The sequence below is a fragment of the Balaenoptera physalus genome (genome assembly GCF_965194825.1).
Source record: "Balaenoptera physalus genome assembly, chromosome: 6".
In the NCBI taxonomy this organism is placed as follows: domain Eukaryota; kingdom Metazoa; phylum Chordata; class Mammalia; order Artiodactyla; family Balaenopteridae; genus Balaenoptera; species Balaenoptera physalus.
In genome coordinates this window covers 63,118,643-63,145,556 of record NC_138885.1, presented here as the reverse complement: position 1 = coordinate 63,145,556, position 26,914 = coordinate 63,118,643, and the positions used below count along the sequence as shown (strand labels likewise).

Genomic DNA, 26,914 nt, shown 5'->3' with positions numbered 1-26,914 from the left:
GGCACATAATGTGTGGGGAGGTTGCTGGTCAGATATTTGGGGAAACTCAGAGGATTGCTAACTGCCAAATTAGTCCCCTGGGGAGAACTAGGAAAACTGCAGGATATACTGGTTGAATTAAATGAACTTGTTTAAGTTATATTCACTTTCTGGTATCACTAGGAGATATCACTGCCACTTGGGAATGTGGCTAGTTTGATGCCAAGTTTGTGCACTCTGATTGGCTGCAGAGATTTTTGTTTGTTTGTTTTTTGGCCTTTGTTTGTTGGCAGAGAAGAGCCATACCTGGCATCTTACAAATAAGTTACAAGCAAAAAGCCATAATATTGGTCTTGTATCTAAGAATGAAGAACCATAAATTGCTGTATATGATTTAGTAATAAATAGGCGCTTAAAAAGACTGTAGGGTGGGAGACTGAAAAAAGCACAGTCCCACAAATGAAAAGTTACTCATGATGTTATCAGAGATAACCACCCTTAACTTTCTGGCCTTTTCTGTGCTTTTTTTCTGTTATATATGATTCTGTTACAGGTAAAATTTTGCATCCTTGTCTTTGTTATAATGTATAATGAAATATTACAAATATTTCTCTAAATCATTTAGAAGTTCTTCATAACTATTTTAATGAGTTCCTAATATGATATATAGATATAGCTATAAGAAAATTTATTCATTTTCATATTATTGGACATTTACGAGGTTTGCAATTTCCTTTATTATAAATTATGCTATGATGAAAACCTCTACACATGAATCTTTAATTCTCTGCTTAGTTCCTTAAGGGGAAAAAAAATTACCTAGAAGTAAAAGTATTAAGTTAAAGAATAAGCACTTTTAAAAAGCAGGATACCTGTTGTCAAATTGCTTTCCAGATTGGTTACCTCAAGGTGCACTCTAGTCAGCTGTGTGTGAAAATGACTTTCCTGCAGACCCTGAAACAGAATATAATCATAAAAATGTTTTCCTAATTGTATAAATAATTTACATTCTTTGATTACTAACTGGTTGAATAATTTTTTGTTTTCATCAAAAATTTGTATTTTTTTGAAATATCTGTGTGGGTAACTTTTTAAACTGGCTTTCTCTTGCTTGTGGGATTACAGAATGTCACAGTGACGAGTTTCAGTGCCAACCTGGGCTTTGTATCGTTGCGTCCTGGCGGTGTGACGGGACCAGAGACTGCGCGAATGGCTCGGATGAAATTGGCTGCCGTAAGTGAAGAGCGGTGGGGCTAAGCTCTGTTCTGAGTAGCAGAAGTGCTTCATGGTCATTTCAGCTGTAACAAAGAGAAAGAGTTGCGCCTTTAGTAGTAGATTGGACTGAGCTCCAATCTTTTGAGATAGAGAACTGGTGGCATTAAGAATTCAGTCCCTTTTGATCGCGAGGTTCAATTCACATCAGTTTCTATCTTACTTTTATCCCATGACCTTGGTATGGAACCAACTTTCTGAGCTGTTTTCTGAAGCCTATAAATGATTATTTCAGATTATTTAATCTGCAAATTTTGTGCACTAACAAGAACAAAAAAATAATGTTGTCTGTACTGCTGTGATTTGTAATTCAAGGAAGAGTCTGTGTTTATAAAAAGGATGTAGTAGAACTTGTGTGCATTACTATCAAGAGGTCACAGAAGGGGCTAGTGTGATTTATGTTTTTAAAATAATAGTTAAAAACATGATAATATTATAAACCCCCAATTTAACTCTTTAATTTAGAAGAATTATAAAATCACTTTCATATATTTCTTCATTTAGTTCTCTCAACAATATTCTGAGGTAGGTTTCAGATGAGGAAACTGAGGCATAGAGAAGCTAAATTATTTATTAAAGGCTTCCCAGTTGGTGCACTAATCCCAACCCTTGTGTCCATTGCTCTCCCACCTTGCCATAGGTGATCCATCACACTGCTGCAATTTCATTCATTCTGACAGGTGGACAGGCAAGGGTTATCATCCAAAAACCAAGAAAGCAGGTGAAAATTTATTTTGAATCGTTGGCCATCCTGTGGCACAACAGGACAAACTTTGGTGTATTGTTTGGATGACGATGCATTTGAAAATGGGAGAAGTGTGGGGATTAAGTCCTGTAAGGTGCTTCTCAAACTTTCATGCAGAAATGGATCACCTGGGGAGCTTGTTAAAGTGTAGGTTTTAATTCCACACGTTTGAGGTGGGACCTGAGAGTCTGCATTTCTGCAAGCTCCCAGGTAGTGCTGATGCTGCTAGTCTGGAAACCACACTTTGAGTAAGGGAGTAGTTCTATTTGTAGAGATATGATCAAGTGCTATCTATTTGCCTCCTCTGGGCTTACTGAGTTCATTTTAGGTTAAACACTAGGAGCAGAAAGTCAGGAACAGTGTATTCTGAGATAAAGGAATAATTGAACAGTCATACCAACAATTTATCAATGTCCCATAACGATGATGATAAAAACATACCAATGACAATCACTCGCAACTTATTTACATGGTACTTCCACATATGTTACTCTACTTATTTTTTTTTTAACATCTTTATTGGAGTATAATTGCTTTACAGTGTTGTGTTAGTTTCTGCTGTAGAAGAAAGTGAATCAGCTATATGTATACATATATCCCCATATCCCCTCCCTCTTGTGTCTCCCTCCCACCCTCTCTATCCCACCCCTCTGGGTGGTCGCAAAGCACCGAGCTGATCTCCCCGTGCCATGCAACTGCTTCCCACTAGCTATCTAGTTTACATTTGGTAGTGTATATATGTCCATGCCACTCTCTCACTTCGTCCCAGCTTACCCTTCCCCCTTCCTGTGTCCTCAAGTCCATTCTCTACGTCTGCATCTTTATTCCTGTCCTGCCCCTAGATTCATCAGAACCATTTTTTTTTTTTTTTTAGATTCCATATATATGTGTTAGCATACGGTATTTGATTTTCTCTTTCTGACTTACTTCACTCTGTATGACAGACTCTAGGTCCATCCACCTCAATACAAATAACTCAGTTTTGTTTCATTTTATGGCTGGGTAATATTCCATTCTACTTATTTTTTATAGCACACCGTGAGAAAAATATAGTCCCCATATTATGATGCATACATTGAGATTCAGAGAACCTGCTGAAGATTGTAAAGCAAGTAAATTGTGGAAATAATAAATTATTTGATTTTGGGTCTTATTTTCCAAATCTCATGGATTTTACAATTTATCATGATGCTTGACTATTAGGTATTACAAAACACTTCAAATAACTTAATAATTATAAACTCGTGGTTGATTTTATTGAAATTAAAATTTTAATATTTTCTTGGTCATAACTTTGTACGAATGTGTGTTTGGGCTGTTTGTTTTATTCTCTGTATTTTGTATTGCTTTGGATCATCATTTTGTTGTGATGCCATTGCTGAGATTACTTGGCAGTGAACACTGGTCAAAGTCCACAGGCTCTAAGGTTTTTTGTATTTGCTATCAAATATATTGAGCAGGAGTTGACATACTTCTTTTGAAACGAGCATTGTTGGTTGGTATAATAGGGTGGATGTTTGAGATAATGAGTTTTTTTCTGGTTTATTTTAGCTCACCCTACTTGCCGTTCCAACCAGTTCCTGTGTCAGAGTGAGGAGCTGTGCATCCCGGTCCACTGGGTGTGTGACGAGGAAGAAGACTGTATCGATGGCTCAGATGAACGTCGGCATTGCCGTAAGTGCTTGTAGAGGAATCTTGTTCTGGCCCTTTGGACACCTTAAATTCCAACCTGTTACAAATACAAAACACAATGGAATGAATCTTTATAAATGCAGAGTTGGGCCTTGAAGGACAAGGGAAACTGTGCCAGCCATCTCACTCAGGGGTTGGATGATACTGAAAGTGTGAATGTGCTGAAGAATTATCAAGATAGCCAGTGATGTGGACATGGGATGGATTCCCAGTATTTAACTCAGGTTATGTTATGCTTAAGAAAGAAACAAAACACTTATTGGTATCTGTATGTGGACGTCTTCATTTGTCTGGTTGGCAGTTGGATGAGTCCGCGAGCTCCTGCAGCACACTGTGTAGGCAAAACCTTCCACCCCGGGGCTTCCCTGGTGGCTCAGTGGTTGACAGTCTGCCTGCCAATGCAGGGGACACGGGTTTGAACCCTGGTCTGGGAAGATCCCACATGCCACGGAGCAGCTGGGCCCGTGAGCCGCAATTACTGAGCCTGCGCGTCTGGAGCCTGTGCTCCACAACAAGAGAGGCCACGATAGTGAGAGGCCCGCGCACCGCGATGAAGAGTGGCCCCCGCTTGCCACAGCTGGAGAAAGCCCTCGCACAGAAATGAAGACCTAACACAGCCATAAATAAAAACAAACAAACAAACAAACAAACAAACCTTTAAAACAAAAAACAAAAAACCTTCCACCCCTTCTGCCCCACTATTAAACCGTCTTCTTTCTGACTGAGTGGAAGTGGAGGTCTGTTGGAGGCACTTCAGTGACGGCTGCTATAGCCATCGTAGGATGAGCTGGAACCAGAAAGCAAATAGTAGCAAGGAAGAGGACGTTGGCGACTGCTGATTCCTGGACATTGAGGGGGTTCAGGGCAGTAACCTGGAAGAAACACTTCCATTCTGACTTCTTTGGGATGGAACTGGAAAAGAGCGTTTTATTGGGCTTAAACAATTTTGGACAAGAGCATAATCTTGGGTGAATGTAAGATGGCAACATGTGAGAAAGATGTCTGTCATCTGTAGTATTCCTTTCTCTTAAGGATATTTGTATAATTTAAAATTATTCTTGTATCAATGGGGATGTTTTTGGCTGCAAAGAATGAAAAACACAACTCAAAACAGTTAAGCAAAAAGGGAATTTATTATCTCACCCAAGAAGCCTAAATGTAGCATTGTTCCGGAATTGATTGGAAGATAATGGAAAATCTCAATTCCTTGGATCGGTGACATCATCCAATTTTCTTCCACTATTCTGCCCTGCCCTGCCGTCTTTTTAGCCTATTGGCTTTTCATGATTGCATGAAAGCTGCAGAAGTCCTGAATTTTACATTCCCATAATTCAATTTTCTAGAAGAGAAAACATCAACATCTTTTCCCTGTGTTTTTATAAGACAAAAGAAAACAACAACAACAAAAAACCCCAAACTAAAACCTTTTAGCGAGTCTAAGTTGGACTGAGATGGAAATTGGAGAGAAGATACAAGGCTGTAATGAACCACCTCAGGCTCTTGACCTCAGTTGTCCTCTGGAAAAGTCCAGCTCTGATCACTGTGTAGCATTCACCTTTCAACTTCCCCACATTCTGTTTCATTAAATGCACATTAAATCATGGACATCTATCATCACTGTGTGTTGGTTTTGAGATAGCCAAGATCCTGTTGGCATTTTCACATGGACATTGTCCACAAAGATCAAAGAAGAAACAGATATTTTTGATGGCTACGTCATGTGGGAACTTGTTTGTTAGGTGACTAGCAGTGGAGATGCTGTGGGCTTCAGTAGGTTCTGGATGTATTTATAAAAAATTGGAATTAAGTCCAGGAATTTTGAGTCCAGCAATGGGAGTATGAGCTCTTTTCAGTCGAGTCACTAGAAGCCTTCTTTTGAGGAAGATAATGGAAATTCTCAATACTTATGAGTTTGACTTTGGTGTAAAGGTAAAATGTAGACCGTATAATTAAACAATCTGTTAGGGCTTGTCAGTGCTGGTCATGAGGTCTGCCAGCAACAAAGAGATGGTGATCCTTGGGGCAGAGTGGTTCAGGGGAAACCAGCAAACTATGTAGGGCTGTGGAGGGTGGTGGTGGTGACAAATGGCAGTCTTGAGGAGGGCACAGACAGGAGCTAGTCAAGGCCAGATAGGAGCACGGCATATCTACATCAGGTCCAGTTACGCGCACCCGGATCTGAGGTGAAGTGGCAAAAAGGGAGGGAGGTGGGGGACAGTAGTTCGGAAGGACTGAAAGGAGGAAGGAAAAGTACCAGGCATAGTAGGGAGCAGGGAGAAATCCTTGTTTCTAGGAAATCTGTTCTGGGCTCTGATATTTCTGGCTGGCCTCTCAAAGGTCCTAGAGGAAAAGGGTGACCTAGTAGGTACTCAGTGCTAGATTGTGAAGCTCTGGAGAGCAGTGACTGTGCTTTATTCAGCTTGTATCCCTAAGGCTTGGTATTCTGTCTGGCAGATAGTAGGTTCTTGATAAGTGGACACTGAATGAATGAATGATGGGTTATTTATCTTTTGGCTAGATATGCCATTTGGTTCCATTTTCCCTTGCTCCCCACACGGAGTAGGAAGAAAGCTGGGCTGTAGATTGTGATGCAGTGTGTGGTGGATGACCCCTTGATAATAATACTACATAGAGGGGATGGGAACTACCAAGGGCAACTGCTTGGGGAGACTGGAAATAACTTTACAGCAATAATTTATGAGCAATGTTCCATACTATTTTAAATGAGTATGGATTTTATAAGGTAACTCTTGCATTTTAAATTTTACATTATTTTTTTTATCGGATCATCTTTTCCCCAAATGCTTCTCTTTTATGTGGACAATTAAAAAGTCCCATCATAATTCCTGCCTCAGGGCTTCCAGTGGTTAAGAATCTGCCTGCCGATGCAGGGAACACGGGTTCGAGCCCTGGTCCTGGAAGATCCCACATGCCGGGGAGCAACTAAGCCCGTGCGCCACAACTCGTGAGCCTGCGCTCTAGAGCCCACGTACCGCAAACACTGAAGCCCTTGCGCAACAACTACTGAAGCCCGCGTGCATAGAGCCCATGCTCTGCAGCAAGAGAAGCCACCGCAATGAGAAACCCGCGCACCGCAACGAAGAGTAGCCCCCCTCGCCGCAACTAGAGAAAGCCCGCGTGCAGCAACGAAGACCCAACGCAGCCAAAAATAAATAAATAAAAATAAATAAATTTAAAAAAAATTCCTGCCTCAGACTCACAGAATAGAATTCACATGATGCTTGGAATAATGATTCATTTGATTTTGTCTGTTTTATCCAGAGGCAAATTTGATAAACTACTGGTGCTCTGCTCTCACCTACCCTAATCAACTTAGGATAAAATCAAGCTAGCTTAAATTTATGTTTATAAAACTGACAGGTATTCAATGTAGAAAGCTTATATAGTAGAGAAAACTCTGAAGAAAAGAAAAAATCACCCACATTTCTAATACTAAGAAATAACCACTGTTTACCCTTTGGCATATTTCCTTCTTGTTTAAACAAGGATTTCAATGAGGGGGACCTTACTGATCCTTGATTAATACCTATACCTGCAAAATTCTTATTTCATCCATCGTTTTTACTGTATAGGTTTTCAAGCTATATTGTATTCTCAACACATGTTGATAATATAATTGTGTACACTCACAACCTTGAATGTTGATATGATTCTGGGCATTTTGATAGTATCCTGATAATAACACTTTTGCTTTCATATTGTAAGATGTCTACCTTAGAGTAGCTGGGTTAATGTTACTGTCATATTTGTTAGTTGGTCTGTGTTTTTCAGTAATTACAAAGTAATATTTTTTTCCTTTCACAGCTGGGAGAACATGCTCAAGCCATCAGTTTACGTGCGACAACGGTGAATGTATCCCAGCAGAATTCAGATGTGACCATTCCACAGACTGCTTGGATGGAACTGATGAGAAAAACTGCCGTGAGTCCCTTACAGCCTTTGCACTGTATTTGGTTTCACCTTTGTCCCTTTGGCATTTTAATCAATTTGTTGATGGACAGAAATGCCTACAATATGCCTCTTGTTATTGAAATCTCTTGGCAGATTCTTTTGTGGATTAGAGGTGATGTTCTGATAGGAGTCTATTTTTAGCAAGACATTCTGAGTCTGTCCTGCCTTAGCACATCAAGTTTCTGTATGTCTTGAAGTAAGAAACTTTTAACTTTAACATAGAATCACAAGAAGTCAATGAGTACAAAATCCAGTTTGGTCAATTTTAACTTTTAGTACGTTACCATCGTAAGCTTCTAGGTCAAATGTCTCAGTTTTTCTGCTCTTATGGACTCAGTGTTTTCCAGATTACCTTTGGAAACGTGTTACATTTTGAAAATGGCTATCTGTGTAATGGAAGAATACTATATCAATTTGTAACTGATCACCACAAGATAAAGCATACAAATCAGAGTATTCTATGTATAATGTTTAAATATGACCATAAGCAAAATAAGAAAGTGCAATCACTTCTTACAAATGAGTAAAGAGTAATCTGCCTCTCTTGAGGTTTATATAGAATTGTTAGAATACAAGAATATACTAATTATTCTGCTGTGTCTGTCCTCTGGTCCATCTACCTCTGTCTTTAGTCTCAGACATACCCATTTTCTCTCAAAAGCGCTTATAGGTCTATCATTTATGAATTTACCCAGAGCTTCTTTGAGTTTTTATATATCTTTCCCTGGCATTCTTTCTGGCATACTGCATTTCAGACTTCAAGGAGTTATTTTAATATTCTAGTATTCTAATAATCGGTGGATAGATTTTGTGTACCTTAGAAACCTTGATCATAAACTTCTTGGTTATTATGTTTCCAACTAAAGATTTAGGTTTTAGTCTATTCTCATGGGACAACTCTTTTATTGTTTGATCATTTTGATAGGATTTTAGTTCTCTGGACTAAAATTCTAAATTCCTTCCTTTGGTATATTTTATGCTTAATGAAAGAGCCATCTTCTGTATATTTTGCTACACTTTCCAATGCGGCGCCATGCCTAGGGTGGGAGCTAACATAAACTGGTTGCGAGCAAATTGTTCCTATTTACTGTAGTGTTCAAGTTGTGCTCTTAATGGAAGAAATACTCATATGTGTGTCCAGATTCATGCTGCAGCCTCACTGTCATCACACAGTACATTAAAACAAAACAAAAAACTTCTCCAATGCTTTCTTCCCTTGTATGTTATTTTCCTTTGAGAGGAGTTTGTTCTATTTGTCTTTACGTTTCCATTTCCTAGAAGAATTTCTGGTATCGTTCTGTTGTAATTTCCAACTTACATGTTTTCGTTTGAAAGAGATTGTGTTGCCTCTAGGTTGGGTCTTCTTTAACTTTGGAAAAGTTATGGAGAATTTAGACTTGGTACTGGCAGTTTTAGAGACGGTAGTGTGTGTCTGGAGGTCACAAATAGCAAGTCCAGAGTCAAGGACTCCCCTTTGAGTACTTTGTAAAGCAAACAATAAATTCTTTATATTGTGGCAAGTGAAGAAAATATTTTTGATTAATAATAGAGACAAATCATACATTATATTTTGCAGTATTATGTAAACTTCAAAGTCTTATGTAAATTCCAGTGGTTATTGTTATTAGACCCCTCTCTGAGGACATTAGGGCCAGTATTATAATACTGTCTTACGAATAAGGTAACTGAACCAGCAAAGGATGGAGTGGCTTGTTCAAGGTTAAATGGTGTGTGGCAGAGCTAGAGCTCAGTTCGTCCTCTGGTCCAAGTCTGGTGATTGCTCTTCATGAAGGACTTTATTTACAGAAGGAGGAAGTCCTACCTTGTGCAAGAACAGAACCAGAGGTCTGTGCCACCAGCCAACAGTCTGCGTCTTTATCCCTTATTTACAAGTGGATAAAAATGAGTGCTTTATTGCAAATGCAATGGGACTGCAGGAAATGCTATTTTAGGGAAAATAAAAGGCAGCCAAAACAGACTGTTTGGATTTATTCCATGTGAACACCCTGCAGCCAAGTCTCAAGTCACCAATACAGCTGCCTCATGACTTTGCCGACGGACCTTCTGGAAAAAAGCTGGCAGGGTACAAGCATTCAAGCAGCTCTTATAGAAAGGAATGAAGGAAAGGAAGTGAGCTTTGTAAAATATCTGGGCAGGAATCCTTAATCAAGATTTTGTTCATTTTTTTAAGTACATGCAAGTAACTGTTGAACCAGAGTTAAACCTCATTGTTTCTGGAATCATACAAGTCATGAATCCTTCAGGGTTCATGGCCCTAAAGTGAATCTCACACATGTAAGGGGGTTTTACAATGAGGTATTTTTTCCTATTTCTCTCTACCTCGTTTATTTATTGCTATGTGTTCTGTAAGGAAGAGTGTAAAAAAAAAAAAAAACAAATCAGAGGAAATTAAAAAAGAATCCTCATACTTCCTTGTTAGTGCTTTGATCTCCTGGCCACAGCCAGATTTGTACAAGAAGGAAATGAATGACCTGGATCAAAGTCTTTAAAAAGTGCCAGTACTGGGGGGAGGATTTTTGCCTCATTTTATTTTCCGTCTTTGTTTGGAGCTCTTGTGGGAAATGGGAAAGGGGAGTGTCACTCCCAGGGCATCAATCACTATCGTATTCAATTTTTTTTTTTTATTGGAGTATAGTTGCTTTACAACGGTGTGTTAGTTTCTGCTGTACAGCAAAGTGAATCAGCTATACATATACATATATCCCCTCCCTCCTGGATTTCCTTCCCACCTCGGTCACCACAGAGCTCCGAGTAGAATTCCCTGTGCTATACAGTAGGTTCTCACTAGTTATCTGTTTTATACATAGTAGTGTATATATTATCAATCGCAATCTCCCAATTCATCCCACCTTCCCTCTCCCCGCTTGGTGTCTATACGTTTGTTCTCTACATCTGTGTCTCTATTTCTGCTTTGCAAATAGGTTCATCTGTACCATTTTTCTAGATTCCACATATACGCATTAATCAGTACTACAAAGTAGGTGTGAGGACCATCTCCACTTTACAGAGATCAAGAGGTCAGGGTAGACGAACCAGGATATTAACCTAGGTCTAAACCCTATGCCCATGCTCTTGGAATACTTTACTTTTGTATAAGAAATTTATAGAGCATTTTTGCCTATAGGTTACTTAGCTATTTTATTATTAAAATGATTGTTTACATCTTTTTATTATGGAAGGTTTTAAACATAATCAAAAGCAGAGTGATTACATCAACTCTAGCTAATTTTGTCTTACCTATATCTCTTCTCTCCATTATTTTGAAGCAGTTCTCATATATCCTATACGTTTGTCTTTAAATAGTTCAGTATCTATATTGCTAAAATATAAGGACTGAAACATTACAGTATCATGATCACACCTAAAGGTTAATAACTGTTCTTTAAAGTAATCAGATATCCATCCAGTTTTAAAAATTCTCCAATTGGCTTATTATATTTTTACAGTGTCATTTAAATAAAAATCCAAAGAAAATCTATATGTTGGAGTTAGCAAGTGACTTGTTCTGGAGTTTCCCATAGTCTGGGTTTTGCTCATTGCACCCACCCTCTGATGTCCTTTAACATGTTCTTCTGTCCCCTGTATTTCCTAGAAATTGGTAGCTAGATCTAGAGTAAGGTTTTTCCATATTGGAAATAATGACATTTGGGTCCAAATAATTCTTTATTGTGGGGGGCTGTCTTGTGCATTGTAGAATAACTATCAGTATCCTTGGCCTGTATCCACTAGAAGCCAGCAGCACCTCCCAACTGTGATGACCAAAAATGTCTCTAGACAGTGTGAAATGTCCTCTGGGAGCAGAATTATTCCCCTCCCCTGCTCCAGTTGAAAATAGCACTAGTCTAGAGGCTTGAGCACATGCAAGGTTGTGTGTGTGTGTGTGTGTGTGTGTGTGTGTGTGTAAGGGCAACAACATTTTGTATATAAAGGTATGTATTTCCATCAAGAGGCACCTAATGTCTAACTGCCCCTTTGTGATATTAGCAGCCATTGATAATCATGCTAAGATCCATTTAGTCGTAGAGGTACTTAGCTATTTTAAATGTCACTTCAGATATATAGCAACTGTTTAATTAGTTGTTTTAAATTAGAATGTTCCCACATGATGGAGGATTAAGTGAGGCTTGGCCAGAAAACCTTTTTGTGAGACATGACACTTTGTTCTGTTTTTGCAGTCATGATGCATAGGAAAATTACTTTTGGACAAACTTAGAATCCGTTTATGAATATGGCTTTAATTTGTCTATTTCTCAGAAATAAGATTGTCTATAGGAATGGGTCTTCTAGGCACTAGAGATGCCTGGATGTTGGAAAACTGCCAAGAAGGACATTTCTTTTCCCCAAATATTTGAAAGGATCAGGAAACTTGACTCTGTAGTTCATAGTCCTGCCTGTCAGATCAGACCCCTAGGATATAGTTCTTACCCTTTCAAGCTTCTAAGATCAAGGTCTTGAGCTCCAAGACAGAGCACCTTGTGTCCATTCCAAGCACTCCTTTTACATAACAATGAATGGTGTGTAAGGGTGCACTCAGGGAAGCAGGGAGAAGGGAGGGAAAAGAAATGGGTGAGATGGCAAGAAAGGCAAGGGTATTAAGGTCCCAATAAAAAGATTATCCTTGAAATAAATAGTTTCATATCATATTTGGTCTTTTTGTCTGCTGTGTTCCTATATGCATAAGGCAGATATTTTTGGTTATTCTACTGTCTGAGAACTTTCTGAATATATATATGTGTGTGTGTGTGTGTGTGTGTGTGTGTGTGTGTGTGTGTGTGTACAGCTATGAAATAGGTAAAAGTTCATTTTTCCTAAGTTATTTTGCTCGTCAGTCTGGCCATCTGTAAAATGGCACCTGCTATTAAACAGCTTGTCAATTATTATTATTTTTTAAGGAACAGAGAGTTGAAACTGCCATCCATTTTGCTTTTAATGGGATTAGCATCAAGGAAAACCCACTCACTCAGAGTCTAAGATAAACATCAGAACAATGCAGCAATTATGGGTCATTCAATTAATATGTTGCACTGACTTTCAGTTGCTCAAAAATAGTATAATTTTTTCTTAGTTATGTTAACAGATTATTTCATCTTTATCAAGTACCATATTAGCATGCTTTTGGTGTGAGTAAAACTATTGCTAATTATCATTGGTTTGCAGCACTTCTCTTTTGTTACTTAGGAATGCCAAAGAAAGGGTCAAATCCTTGTTACAATGAAGGCTTTCTTGCCGGTAATCAGCAGTATTTGGTCTGCCTGCCACTGGGGCGGCTTCGTCTCTGAAGTTTTATTTCTACTGACTTTCTGTTCTTTAGAATTTTGTATATCTAACTTTATATTTCTAACTGTTGAAACTCCAACTGGGGGCATAACTGGGAGGGAGTGAAGAGGAGGGATCAGTCTTTCTTTGGACAGTGATGCCTGGTGACTGACATGTTCATCAAACTCAGCCCCACTGCGCCTTGCTCTTACTATTCTCTCTACTCGAGGTGAGAAGGAAGAAGCAGACTGACCCCGTCTTACATATCACATCACAGACGGACCTTTTCTTTCCCAGCAGTTTGAGATAGGATTCAGAGCCCTGAAACCTTGAGGAAAGAGAAAAATCTCTTATTTAGTCTTCATCTTACAAGCACATTATAAATATCTTCCATCCTTTAAAAGACCCTAAGATCTCTCTCAGCTGTTACCCTACTTCTCTGCTCCCTTTCACAGCAAAGTTACATAGAATTGTCTTTAATCACTGTCTATCTCCATTTCCTCTCCTTCTTTCTTTCTTGAACTCATTGAAAACAGTCCATCTCCAGATCTCCCAAAAACATTCTTGTCAATGTCACCGGTGACCTCCATGTTGATAACCCTAATAGTTCTTGTTCAAACAACACCTTATCAGAGAGCTACTCCTCACTGTTACTCTTTCTCATTTATTTTAATGTCTGTCCTTCCACCCTCCTAAATAGAATGTAAGTTCCATGAGAGCAGGGATTTTATGAAGTTCATCACTTTCTCTCTAGTACTTAGCAGTCCCGTTACTATCTGTTGAACGAAATAGTTTTAAGAAGCTGTGTTGGGCTTCCCTGGTGACGCAGTGGTTGAGAATCTGCCTGCCAATGCAGGGGACACGGGTTCGAGCCCTGGTCTGGGAAGATCTCACATGCCGCGGAGCGACTAGACCCGTGAGCCGCAATTACTGAGCCTGCGCGTCTGGAGCTTGTGCTCTGCAACAAGAGAGGCCGCGATAGTGAGAGGTCCGCGCACCGCGATGAAGAGTGGCCCCTCCTTGCCGCAACTGGAGAAAGCCCTCGCACAGAAACGAAGACCCAACACAGCCATAAATATATAAATAAATTAAAAAAAAAAAAGCTGTGTTACTTCACTTATAATTTCATTTATAATCTCTTTATCCAGTTCTTAGCACGGTGTCTAGGAGGATGGATTTCAATAAATATGTGTTGCGTTATTCCCTGGAGCATTTGAGGCACGGTGGTCCATCCTGTGGCTCAGTGACTCCAATGCTAGGGCTCAATGTGAGATTTTTATTATTTTTCAAAAAATTAGAACTATGTCAGTCTTTACCTCCTCTGCAGATTTTGGTGATAGTTCTGTGTATGAGAAGAAAGAGGTACTGCAGATCCAAACTCTTCAGAGCAGGCCTCTTGGGTGCTGTTTTAAACTTAGGTCTGAGATCAGGTCACCATGGATAGAGACCAGATAGGGATTTAGGACTTCAGACCCAGTAGTTCAAAGCGAGGGCGGTAAGGGAAACTATAAGTTAATGTCTTTCCCTTTTTGGCTTCAGGCTCCTGAAAGCTGCTCAGACTAAACTTGATGCTAGTCCAATTCTAGTAGCCCTTGGGAAGACCATATTTACTTTCTCTTTCCAAGGTACTGAATTGTTATTCACATTTTATAAATATTATGTATACGCTTTTCATTGAAAGGCTCTTCAAATTATTTTTGGAAAGAGGCAGGAAATGCTTCTCTGTTGTCCTCTTGTGTATTACTGCACTCCCTAGATGCCAGTACATGATGACAGTCACTTCAGGGACTTGAATTTGACTGACAAAGGAGACGGGGGGTGGGGTGGGGTGGGGTGGGTGGGGGGGCGGGTCAGAGAGGAATAGGTTGGTCTCCTGCTGCTCTGTGGTCTGTTTTTTTGGTATGGACTCTCTTGTTTGTCCTGGTACTCTTGGAAAGCTCTGTTTCCTAGCATAGGGTTTCCTGGAATTCTTAGATTATACCAGATTGAAGTCCTTAGTAGAATATGCCATAATTTGATGAAATTTAAATTTGGCCTCACTGCTCCAGACTTCCCAAAGTGGAATGAGAAACTGAATGGAAGAAAGAAAAACTTTCCCTTGTGTTGCTTCTTCTCTTTCTTTTCATGCTATCTTTTTAAGATTATTTCCTTTCATTCAATTTCATTCTTTCTCCTGTAATTTTCTCTTCCTATTACTCTGAAGCCTGTAAGTGGTAGCAATACCTATTATAGTGGTTAGGAGCAAGCGTAGTGGGGCCAGGTTGCCTGAATTTGAGTTCAGGTTCTCCAGCTTACCAGTTGTATGACCTTTTTCAAATTGTTTAACCTCTCTGTACCTCAGAGAGGCATGTATATAAGATCTATAAAATGGGAACAATAGCATAACTACCTCACTGGGTTGTTGTAAGAACAAAATGAGTTCATACACATTGAGTACTTGAACAGGCTTCTGGCACATAGTTTTCAATACATGTTATTGATGATTATTATTGTCTTTGCTTATTTAACTTCGTGGATAGTACTTGCAGCTAAGTGCTGGTGGCCAAACTAGTAAACTTTTTCTGGCAAATCATTACTCTGACTGGATTATCCTGCCTTGGAACCAGACTAACATAAAGTAACTTATAAAGGATGACTTCAAGACCTTGAAAAGTCCCAGGTGTCTGGGCAGGACATATCAGTAACTTCTTGTTTTCCTTTTAATCCTGGCTTAAGTGTCATAATATACCTTTAAGAGGCCCTCTCTTTCTTTAGAATCAATTTGTCTTCTTTTTGGCTATTTTGTCAAATTCTGAGAACAGATTGTATTTACAGCCTTCCTGTCAAGATAATAAAGAGTAGTGCCTAATATGTGTGTCTTACCCTGCTGTGAATGATATCCATTCTGGGAGGCCTACGAGTTTCTCAAACCACATCTTCCTCCTTGATTATGTAAACAGAACTATAGCATGGAAATTTCTTGCTTCAAGCCAAATCATTAGCAGAGAAAACATTTAAAAAGTCTTCAAGCACCAATCTGACATGTACATTTGGAGACAGCTCCCAGTTTCGAGGAGCAAACATGGACATGTATCGTTTGGAGGTTGGAGAAAGGAAGGGAGAGGGAAGAGGTGGTGTGAATGAGGACATTCTTGCATTTTCATATCAGATAAACTTTAGAGGTCTGGGCCTTAGTTAATAGGTGCTTGTCCATCTTTCCATTAAAACAAAACTTAGCAGGATGAGTTTCTCTGGTGTTCTTGTACAGTGTCTCCTCTCTTACTACACTTCCCCTTTACTTGAAGTCCTGTAGGACATTTCAGCTACGTGATGGATTTGCTCCATGGGAAAAAGTTTACAAGGTTAGACTCAGACTCTCCAGGCAAATAAACCAAAAAGTAAGACTTTAGAGATCCCCTATCACAAAGTATTGTGACTTTCTGTTTTCTGGGGTAGATTGAAACCCATTAATTAATACTGTTAGCAATAGAAATCTTTAAAGGAAGTAGAATCTGTTCATTTCTTACTTTGCTTAGTGTACAACTTGGACCTGTTCCCTCTGTGTGGGTATCCAAAGGGGGAAAAAGTTTTGGAAACAGTTTTCCAAATCTTTTGTGTATTTTGTGTCTTGGTTCTGTGCAGTCTTTCCTATGGGCATACCCCTCCACTTAATCATGCACAGAAGAGACCAGAAGGTGTACAGGGGTTGAGGCAAGTCCTTAGCTGATTGACAGAGATTCATTATCAGCGTGGACGGAGACAAGAAAGCTGTTCATTCTTCATTCCAAGTGTCAAACTGCTGACCTCTAACCATTCCAATACCCTCTCTGATGACATCAAGCTGGCCTTGTTGTTTGTTGGGGAAATGAGCCATGTCAGCAAACTTTTAGTCTTGTTAGTGGATACTGGTTTTCAATTTTATGGGACTGGTTCTCAAAAAGCAGGACAGGGAGAGCAAGAGATCTGCTCAGCGTATTTGTCTCAGATCCTTCATATCTACAATAATCACCTTAAATGAAAGAGTCACAGTCCAAGCCCAGATAAATTTTCCTCCTGATAGATAACTTCTCTGTTGCAAAGAGTTGGGTTTTCTAAGATTTCTTTCCTGCCTGCTGCTCTCTTAAAAGGCTAGATGGCATACTGACCCTAAACGCTATCCTCCACATGGGGGAAAGGAATCGCTTGCGGGACTCAACTGGCTTCTAGGCATCTCTTGAAGGCAGAATTACTTAACTGAGCTGTGTGACCCTTTGAAGGTGCATTTGCAATGTGCACCATCTCAATGATGAAAAGACATCAATAACCCTAAACACTAGCTGGTTCTTGGGCTATTAAAAAATAAAATAAAATTCAGAAAAATTAAAAATTTTAATCAGTTATTAAATGCCTTCCATTTTAGTATATGATTTGACTACATGTAACTTTGGCAGTTAAAGGATTTAAAGACACTTAACAGACTAGTTTTGAACTTCTGGAGATGAGAATATTTGTGCTTATTCCTTTATTGGAGGACTTCACAAAATGGGACTGTGCTCTCTGGTGTTGGAGACATACCCTTTTCTTACTTAAAAAGAAATCAGAAGAGAATCTGAGAATCATTATGCAAACAATCTTTAATGAAACAAAGAATGGACCAAGAAAGATATCATACTTGTGAGAGGGAGGCTATTAAAAGATCATAAAAGGCAGACATTCAAACTATTTTTAAAAGCTTTTTAAAGTGATAACTCTAGCAATACCAAGCATTTCTTTTTTTTTTTTTTAAACAACAGCTCCTGTTTATTTTTTTTTAAATTTTTATTTATTTATTTATTTATGGCTGTGTTGGGTCTTCGTTTCTGTGCAAGGGCTTTCTCTAGTTGCGGCAAGTGGGGGCCACTCTTCATCGCGGTGCGCGGGCCTCTCACTATCGCGGCCTCTCTTGTTGCAGAGCACAGGCTCCAGACACGCAGGCTCAGTAGTTGTGGCTCACGGGCCTAGTTGCTCTGCCGCATGTGGGATCTTCCCAGACCAGGGCTCGAACCCGTGTCCCCTGCATTGGCAGGCAGATTCTCAACCACTGCGCCACCAGGGAAGCCCAGTGATGGGGATTTTAAAATGAGTAAGACAGGATCCTTGATCTCAGAGGGTTTCTTGATGTCATGGGGGAAACAGATAATCAACCAACAGGATGAAGCCTGCACTTAGGGATCATGAGAGATACATGTTCCAAGTCTAGGGAAGCACAGGGGAGAGACTGACAGTACCTTTTTTCTTCAAGGGACATGCTGATTTTTCCAGTGAGACCTCAAAAACCAGAGTTAAGCATCTGGTTAATAGCAGTGAAGTGACCATATGTGCATAATGTGGTAGCAATTATTTGGGCTTTTCAAAAAGCTTTACTAGACATTGTCTTGAGGTCCCTGTACCCTGTGAAGGAACTTATCCAAATGTGTGGATGGGGAAGTGGTGACACAGAGAGGATGAACAACTTGAGTAAGAGTAAATAGGTACTGAGTTGTACCCCAGGTCCCAGGTTTCCTGGCTTCTAGGCCTGTTTTCTTTCTATGACCCTCCAGCCAAAGAACTGGCCCTTCATTTCCCAAAGCATATGTGGTGGTACATTACTTTCCTGGGATGTTATTTGTATTACGTAAACAAAGGTTCCATTTTGAAATAAGTTGAATTTCTTCTCATTCTTCAACTCGAAGCTCGCAGGTCACTTCAGAGGAGACTTCCCTGGGCTCCCATTCCCCCCGACTATGCACTCTCATGGCACTCTGTACTTCCCACATTAAGCATGTAATCCAGTTTGTAATTTGCTGTTTGTGTCATTCTTAGGTTATCCAGAGAATGTATCTTTTGTTTACCAATATATGCTTAGCAGTTAGCGTCTAGAATATAGTAGTCACTCAAGAAGTGATTGCTAAAGCAACGTCTTCATTTAAGGTTTGTGTGCTCTTTCCATTCTCTCAGGATACCCAATATGTGAGCAGCAAACTTGTGCCAATGGAGCCTGCTATAACACCAGTCAGAAGTGTGATGGGGAAATGGATTGCAGAGACACCTCTGATGAACTCAACTGCAGTAAGTAATATGGTGAAGTTGGTTTATACTGGCCAGTTATGCACATTTCTTCTCAAGTTTGTGTTCAGTGAATTCATGTTGGTAGCTTGAAGTCAGCCATGGTGGAGTATTTACATCATGGAAATTGGCAGATAGTACAGGTGAGGACTTTTATATTCCTGGAGAACTGGTTATTAAACATTTACCAGAACACTACTGCATAGTAAGAATCTCTCTTTAAACTTGAGACAGAATCTTCCTATGAAATTAAGTGGCTACAGTGGAATTGAATTTCTCTCTTTTCTTTCCCTTCTTAACCTTGTGTCCCAGCTCACCGATGCTTGCGCAGTGAGTTTCAGTGTGGCAGTGGGGAGTGCATTTATAAAACCTACGTCTGCGACCATGACCTTGACTGTGAAGATGGCAGTGATGAACGTTCTTGCAGTACGGTGATTTCCTTACGTTGGGTCGTGCTGTTAGGAGTGCTTTTGTCTTTGCGTTTTTTTTTTTTTTTCTCCCTACCAATGTGCTACTTTTTAAAAATCACAGAGTCACTATGTCTGATGGCAAAGGGAGCCAGACTGTCATTTAGGGCCCATGGCATGAGCCTCAGCAATGTTGCTGAACTTGGACTTCTTTAATTTCCAAGGATCTGTGTAGAGTTGAAGGGTTGCTGATGGACAATTTGCATTCTTTCCTTAGGCTACAAAGATACAGAGTGTATTGTATCACTGGACTCTCAAATTACTCATATCTCAGGAATGGGTCTAATAACCTTCACAGAGTGAGAGAAGGGCTTAGAAAGGGAGACAAGGTCCCTAATAGTAATGACCCTAACTCTCCTCTTTACTTTGAAATTCTTACCACATTAAAATCACAAGTTGGGAAAGTTTCAGTATGGTTGCAGGTGGCTTTTGTTACCTCCACATTTTCACTCTGACCCTCCTTTTCTTTCCATGATATTGCCTGCAATGCACACGAACGCTCTCATTGTTGCCACCTCCGGACTCGTTTTATTAGAATATGAAATCTCCATGAGAGAGTTTTATAAATTCCAATAAATTGACAGGTTTTTTTTTTTTTTTTAATTTGGTGGTCACTTATTTACCAGAATGTAGGATTTTCTCCACACCCATTTTGATTGCTGGGTAACCATGCCTTAAGGGTTGTTAAATATTTTCAGTATCACTCTAATTTTCTGTGAGCCATGCCTGATTTCTTTTCTGGCACCTGTGCTTGTTTCAGGGACTGCATTGAGAAGAATGTGACATCATGGAATGAGTTACTCAGAATCATTAGGTCCTAGATAGCAATGACTGTGCTTGTGGTCAAGTAAGAGAATGTTGGCCATTGGCATGTCTATAGCATCTTTGTCCGTCTGCGTTCTCTGTTCTGTGACAACCTATAACATAACTGTCTTGTTTTTAATCTTGATGCACCTGAGTTCATGTCCTGGACCCAAAGCTGCTGTTTTCTTCTCCTCCTTCTCCTTCTCTTTCTCCTTCTCTTCCTCCTTTTTTTCATTTTTGTCAAGATAGTTAAGGGACTAAATGGGCATAGAAATTTCAGTTTCTAGGAGCTCAGTTTAGGTGGCAAGGTGAGCACTTTGATTTTTTCTGAGTGGTTTGTATCTTTGGAGTGCAGCTGTCATTTTCTTCCAGGTTCTTATCAGACCTGCAAAGGTAACGAATTCACTTGCCCCAACGGCTTCTGCATTAATCAAAATTGGGTTTGTGATGGAGAAGGTGACTGTGTAGATAATGCCGATGAAGATGGATGCGGTAAGGAGGGGAAGAGCTTCTGATTGGAAAGTGTTTTCTTAAAGTGTTTTCCAGAACTTGTTTTTCCTACTTTCCTTGTTAGAAATTATCCGTGTGACATGCAAGTTTCTGAATTGGCTGGGCTTAAGGGGAATTAGTGGGTGGGGAGGAAAGAGGTGATTCCACAAGCTTTTCCTAAAAAGACCCAAAACTCAAATATAGCATAAATTATAATCCTTTCCTTCCTAACACTAAGGCCAAATAGGTAGGACAGTCTCTCCCCTGTCTATAGCCCTATCCGAGGTTTTCCCTTTAAGACTCTTATTTTAATTAGATGTATCTATATAAAAAAAGTAGGCAGGGGGAAGGAGGGAAAATGTGATTTGTCTTAAGACCTTATAACCTTGAAAAATGACTTGGAGCTGGAGATTGTTAGTTGTGGGAAAGGCCACTCTCCAGGGAAGTGAGAAGGAGATTGTCAGTGATATTCACCCCCTTCACTGTGCTGTTATCAACAGCAGTACCCCCAACAGTTCAGAAGTTGCTGACACCCGTGAATAAAGCACGTCACCTTTGCGGGTCTAGCCCCAGGTATTGGGTTGGCCAAAAAGTTCGTTCAGCTTTTTCTGTAAGATCTTTATATTAAGAATGATGCTTGTTCTGGGAACATCCATTGGTTTCATGTTTCAGTGATCCAAGAAGTTGTTTTCCTACATTTGGGTGTTTCTTACACTGTTGACATTTCACTAAAGAAACAAAACAAACTGAACTGCTCAAAATGACACACACACACACATAAAAACCAACATAGGAATCCTGGCATTACCTTGATAGCCCTAGTTCTATTGTTCATGATTTAATTAACTAAATGTTCTGCTATGGGTTTTTCATCTAGTTTGTTGATAATTCAGGCCCATTTCTGCTTCCTCCTCTTATAACCTGGCTGGGAGTTGCCTCCCCTAGAAAGAGTGGAACTTAATGCCATTTGCCACTGCTTAGAATCTCAATAAAAGGTCAGTTGTAGAGTTAGAAACTACTAGATTACTGTGAAATATAGGTCATTTGTAGACTTCTTGTCTACCTGATCTCTATCCTCTCTTAACCATGTATTGAAAAAGAGTTGGCTCTGCCTCTAATGTGGCCTGTAGTAATTCTCTCTTTTTTCCCCACAGAAAGCAGAATTAACCGTACTTATGAATGTTACCCAAATGAATGGGCTTGTCCAAAGTCTGGAAAATGCATCCCAATTACTAAAGTTTGTGATGGGACTTCAGATTGTCCAGAAGGAGAAGATGAAAGCAATATCACTGTAGGACAACACTGTGGTGAGTATGGAAATTTATCTGGGCATCTTTCAGGTAAATGTGTGTCTGTTTCTCTATAACAGATTGCCAAATACAGAGACTATCAGTTGGTGTTTGCAGAACGAACAATCCCAAGACTTAGTGGCTTTAACCAACGAACATTTATTATTTCTCACAGTTCTGTGGGTTGGCTATGTAGTTCTTCTGGCTTGGACCAGCTCACTCACATCTCAGGATGCTGCAGTAAAAGCACGGCTAGTCCAGGCTTGTTTGCATGGTGGTGGAAAGGGCAAAGCCCAGTGTACAAGGTCTTTTAAGCCTCTGCTTATGTCATGTTTGCCAAGTGTTCTATTGGCCAAAACAAGTCACACCAAGCCCAGATTCAATGGATTGAAGAAATAGACTCCATCTCTTGATGGGAGGAGCTTAAAAATATTTGTGACTCCCCTCTCCCCCTTCCCAGGAAGAATGGATTTAATGGTAATTGTGATGACTCTAAAGTGTTCTGGAGATTTTATTCCCTGGCTTATACCTATGGAAAAAGTGTTGTCTGGATATACTCCAAGAAGCTTCTGGTTTCAGGGATATGTACTTTGAGTCAGTGTTTTTTTTTTTCCCCCTGTAGCTGTAGACTATTCCCCCACCATCAACCATCAATTCTGTGGACAACTGACTTTCCTGTAAGAAAATATAATTCATGACCTTGATTTTATCATAGTACTCTTTCTAAATTATTTAGTAGTTGCCTAGCAGTGGCCATTAACTATAACCCTAAAGTTTTGGGGATTTTTTTTCCCTGGAAAAAAGAGACTTCTATGGCTTTTTTTTTTTTTGCCATTTCATTTGGGAACCCTTTTAAATAGTCCTGGTACAAAAGTTAGAAAAGTAAAATTAACAGAAAAATAAATATAGTCACCTGAAATTCCACCACTTGAAGCTAGCCATGATTAATTAACTTTTTAGTGTTAAAAGTTAAGAGTTTAGTGTTTAGTGTCCAGTGACTTGGGAATTCTTGGGAATTTCCTTCTATGATGTTGACACAAAGATAGACTTATGACCAGATTTTTCTATAAACAGCACTTCTGATGACTTGTGCTTACACTTAGTTACAACTTTTTAAAAATATGTGCTGAGCTTTTTAAAATTATTATTATTAATTTTTTTTAACATCTTTATTGGAGTGTAATTGCTTTACAATGGTATGTTAGTTTCTACTTTATAACAAAGTGAATCAGCTATACGTATACCTATATCCCCATATCTCCTCCCGAGCTTTTTATTGCATTGTATTGCAGGAAGGCTTGAATGGTGACAGATTTCCTGCGGCTGCTGCATGCTTACTGAGCTTTTACTTTTGAAAGAAGAAGTTCTTACTTCTTGTAAATCAGCCTTGTCCAGAGGTCACCGTTCATTTCACCAAGTGTTTTTCTCTGTTTAGATGTGGATTTGTGTCCGTTCTTAGGCTGTGAGTACCAATGCCACAAGTCACCAGTTGGAGGGATGTGTTACTGTCCCTCAGGTTTTATCGTCAACGAAAATAGCACCCATAACTGTGTCGGTAAGTGACAGGTGGCAGGGCCTGGTCTTTCATCACGGCGCTTGCGGCACTGGTGGGTTCCATGCCCTGTAACATCACGGAGTTTGTACTTGTGGATACGAACGTCTATTAACAAAGGGCAGCACAGTCCTCACCAAAAACCTGACAGTGTGAAGTTTTAACTCTGAGAAGCTTTTGTGAGGCACCCAAGGTGAAAGAGTGGTCGTGTGATGCGTGAGTTGACTAGCTATGTGTATATCTTTCTACCACCCGATGATGCAGGTAGTCTTTTGGTGTTTTGTGTATTTGTGTTTTATGTACTTGGAAGCAGAAATGATATTGGCCATACTTGTTAAATACAGTTAGCCCTCCCTATCTGTGAATTCCGCAACTTCGGATTCAAATCAACTGGGGATAAAAAAAAAAAAAGGCAGAAAGTTCCAAAAAGCAAAACTTGAACCTTCTGTGTGCAGGCAACTATTTATATAGCACTTAAATTGTATTTATAGCTATTTACATAGTATTTACATTGTATTGATATTAGGCATTATAAGTAATCTAAGGATGATTTAAAGTATATAGGAGGATGTCTCTAGGTTGTATGTAAACAGTACACCATTTTATATAAGGGACTTGACCATCTTTGGGTTTTGGTATCCTGGGGGGTCCTGGAACCGACCCCCATAGAATGCCAAGGGTCAACTGTACTGAAATACTTCCATGTAGTTGGTAAATAGCTTCTGCCTTGAATCCATCAAGCACCTTACCCTACTCCTCTGGCCTCTTCCCAGGATGTCCAAACCTCCCCAGGTTCCAGGAACTAAAGAGTGGTCACCCAACACAACAGAGGATCACCAGGTCACTGATCCACTGACCACACTGGCCAGTCAGTGCCATGCTGTGCTGGTTGTTAATCCCATTGATTTTTGAAGCTAATACTAAAGAAGAACAAACTCTATCATGTTATTTCCATCCAGTGGCTGGCATTGAATTAGACACCAGTGCACTAAATATTTCTGACATCTTTCCTATCTGAAAGATAAGAATGATTTCTCCTACTGGGAAAATTTTGATTTTGATGTAAGCCAGCTTTGTACCCCACTGTGATTAGGAAGGGGTTCTTATGATGGGAGAATTAGACATGGCCAAGTATCATCAATTTTCAGTTTTTTAGGGTTTGAACAATGAATTTTTAATGCTCTGATTTCTTTTTCCTTCTTTCTAACTTTTGTTGTGTGAACAACAGACATACTAGCAGAAAGTGACCACAGGGGTTTTTACTGGTGTTGGGAAAAGGCATCTGGAAGGCAACTGAAACAATTCATTACTATGAAGTATTCATCTATGGATCTTCAAAAGAGAGATGATTCAGAATTTTACCAGGATATCTGTGTTCTTTTGATACTCCTTAGAAATTTGAGATTCTTTAGGGCTTTTTGGATGAAAACAAACATGGCACACGTACGAAATACTTTTAGAAAAGTATTTCTTCTGAAATAATTTCTAAAATATTAATATAATTTGGCCAAAAATATTGAATTTGGATAAGCCTAATGAAGTTATTCAGTCTTTAGTCTCAGCTCATGGCTTCCAACTTAATTATGTTTGATCTTAATAATTTCCTCATAGTCAGAAAAAATTTTAATGTCAGAAAGACTCTGGGGAGTTCCCTGGTGGTCCAGTGGTTAGGTCTCTGTTTCACTGCCGAGGGCCTGGGTTTGATCCCTGGTTTGGGAACTAAGATCCCACAAGCCATGTGGCACGGCCAAAAAATAAAAGAAAAGAAAAAAGAAAAAAAGAAAGACTCTGGTTTACAAACTCTTGAGAAAGTCTATTCCTCAGTGTTACTGAGAACGATTGTAATGGGGCTCGCTCATTTACCTGTTGTATGCCAAGATTTTTATATCCGGTAAAGCAATCCAGTTGAGGTTGTTCTTGTGGTGTTCGAAGTAGGTAATTTTAGATTTCTAATATCAGGACCGTGTCCCAAAGTTTGCCCTGGATCTGATTGCTCCTCTTAAGTAACTCTATTCGACAAGAACATGTTAAGATCAAATGCTTTATGCAAATCAGCCTGAGAGATCCTGAAGACTCAGAGAGAACTTGGAACTATTTAGGAAAGCCCCCAAATTTCTAATCATCTCAAAACGTTTTATAAATAAAACATTTATGATCTGCAGCTAGCATTAAGTGATATTATAGGACACTGATTGTGTTTTATTATTATCATTATCATTATCGTAACACTGCAGATGCATTCAAGTCATTTAAAAAGACTTTTCACACAAATGTCCTCATTTGTTTGGTGGTTTTCTCACTTTGGAACCCCTGCTTATGCTTCCTGGCATCACTGCGAGGGCTGCATCCCTTTTTTCTCGGAATGGTGCTCATCTGTAGGTATAAGGCTGCTCGTCTGTTTTTGCCAAATGTCAGGCTTCTCCACCCCCTTTACTGCCACCCAGCTGCCAATCCGATTTCCAGTCTCTTAGTTTTCTAGGCCCCTCTGCTTTCTCTTAGCAGAAAAGGAATTCCAGTAGAGATACCAGAAGCCATGTTCTCAGTATTACACTAGCTTTTCTGTTTTTCCTCTCAGCCCCAAAGAGGAGTTAGGGCTGGACTGCCTTGTAGTTGGAACTTGATAGGCCATGAAGTCTTTTCAGTAAAAGTGACTTGCTCTTTCAGAATCCCTAGTTCATTCTTGTGATACCTCACAACCTATTCTCGGTCCTTTTTTTCCCCCCACCCTAGAGCCACATTCTCCAACACGTTTTCCAACATCTTTTCTAATAGCTAAGCCTGTGATGAGGTTTGGGTCGTAGGTCAGAGATCCAGGCCACTTAAATTTGTTGCAGCCCTTAAGAAAAGAAAAACTTTCATAACAAGATTTTTACGTTTAATCTATTAATGAATGTAAGACAGAATTTTGCAATATTATGCTGTGCACAGGATAATTTCAGGATTCATAGAAGACATTCAGTTCATAGCACACTGCAAGTAGTCTGATACTGGGGCACTAATTTTAAGTTCCACAAACATCTTTCAGTCCCTTTACAATGTGCCTAGGACTTTAGTACAGATGACTTCCTTTGGATATAAGCTCAAAAGTCTGCAGTTGAGGGCTTTTGTGAATGTGAGACCCCCTGACACCTGCAGAGACCTCTTCTGTGACCTTCCCTCTCCTTTAAGAATGTACCCTTTGCCTCTGAGTTTTGAAGCTTGGTTAACAGTGATTTCACATTTCTTTCAAAGAAGACTATATTTTGCTCTCTTTGTAAAGAGAACTCATTAGTTTCAATACATGACACGGAGGAAACCAGTTACACTTGTTTCAGCTGAGCTTTTAGGGGAAATG

At 39.6% G+C, this 26,914-nt stretch overlaps 1 protein-coding gene across 1 annotated transcript in view; it reads left to right on the top strand.

The window, feature by feature from the left end:
• LRP2 (LDL receptor related protein 2) overlaps positions 1 to 26,914 on the top strand; it is a 199,779-nt gene that overhangs the window by 35,066 nt on the left and 137,799 nt on the right. The window contains exons 2-9 of the mRNA XM_082465320.1: positions 1,105 to 1,212; positions 3,548 to 3,670; positions 7,514 to 7,630; positions 18,872 to 18,982; positions 19,292 to 19,405; positions 20,623 to 20,742; positions 21,894 to 22,046; positions 23,464 to 23,583. Of these exons, the coding sequence (XP_082321446.1) occupies positions 1,105 to 1,212; positions 3,548 to 3,670; positions 7,514 to 7,630; positions 18,872 to 18,982; positions 19,292 to 19,405; positions 20,623 to 20,742; positions 21,894 to 22,046; positions 23,464 to 23,583 (966 nt within the window). The remainder of the gene's footprint in view (positions 1 to 1,104; positions 1,213 to 3,547; positions 3,671 to 7,513; positions 7,631 to 18,871; positions 18,983 to 19,291; positions 19,406 to 20,622; positions 20,743 to 21,893; positions 22,047 to 23,463; positions 23,584 to 26,914) is intronic.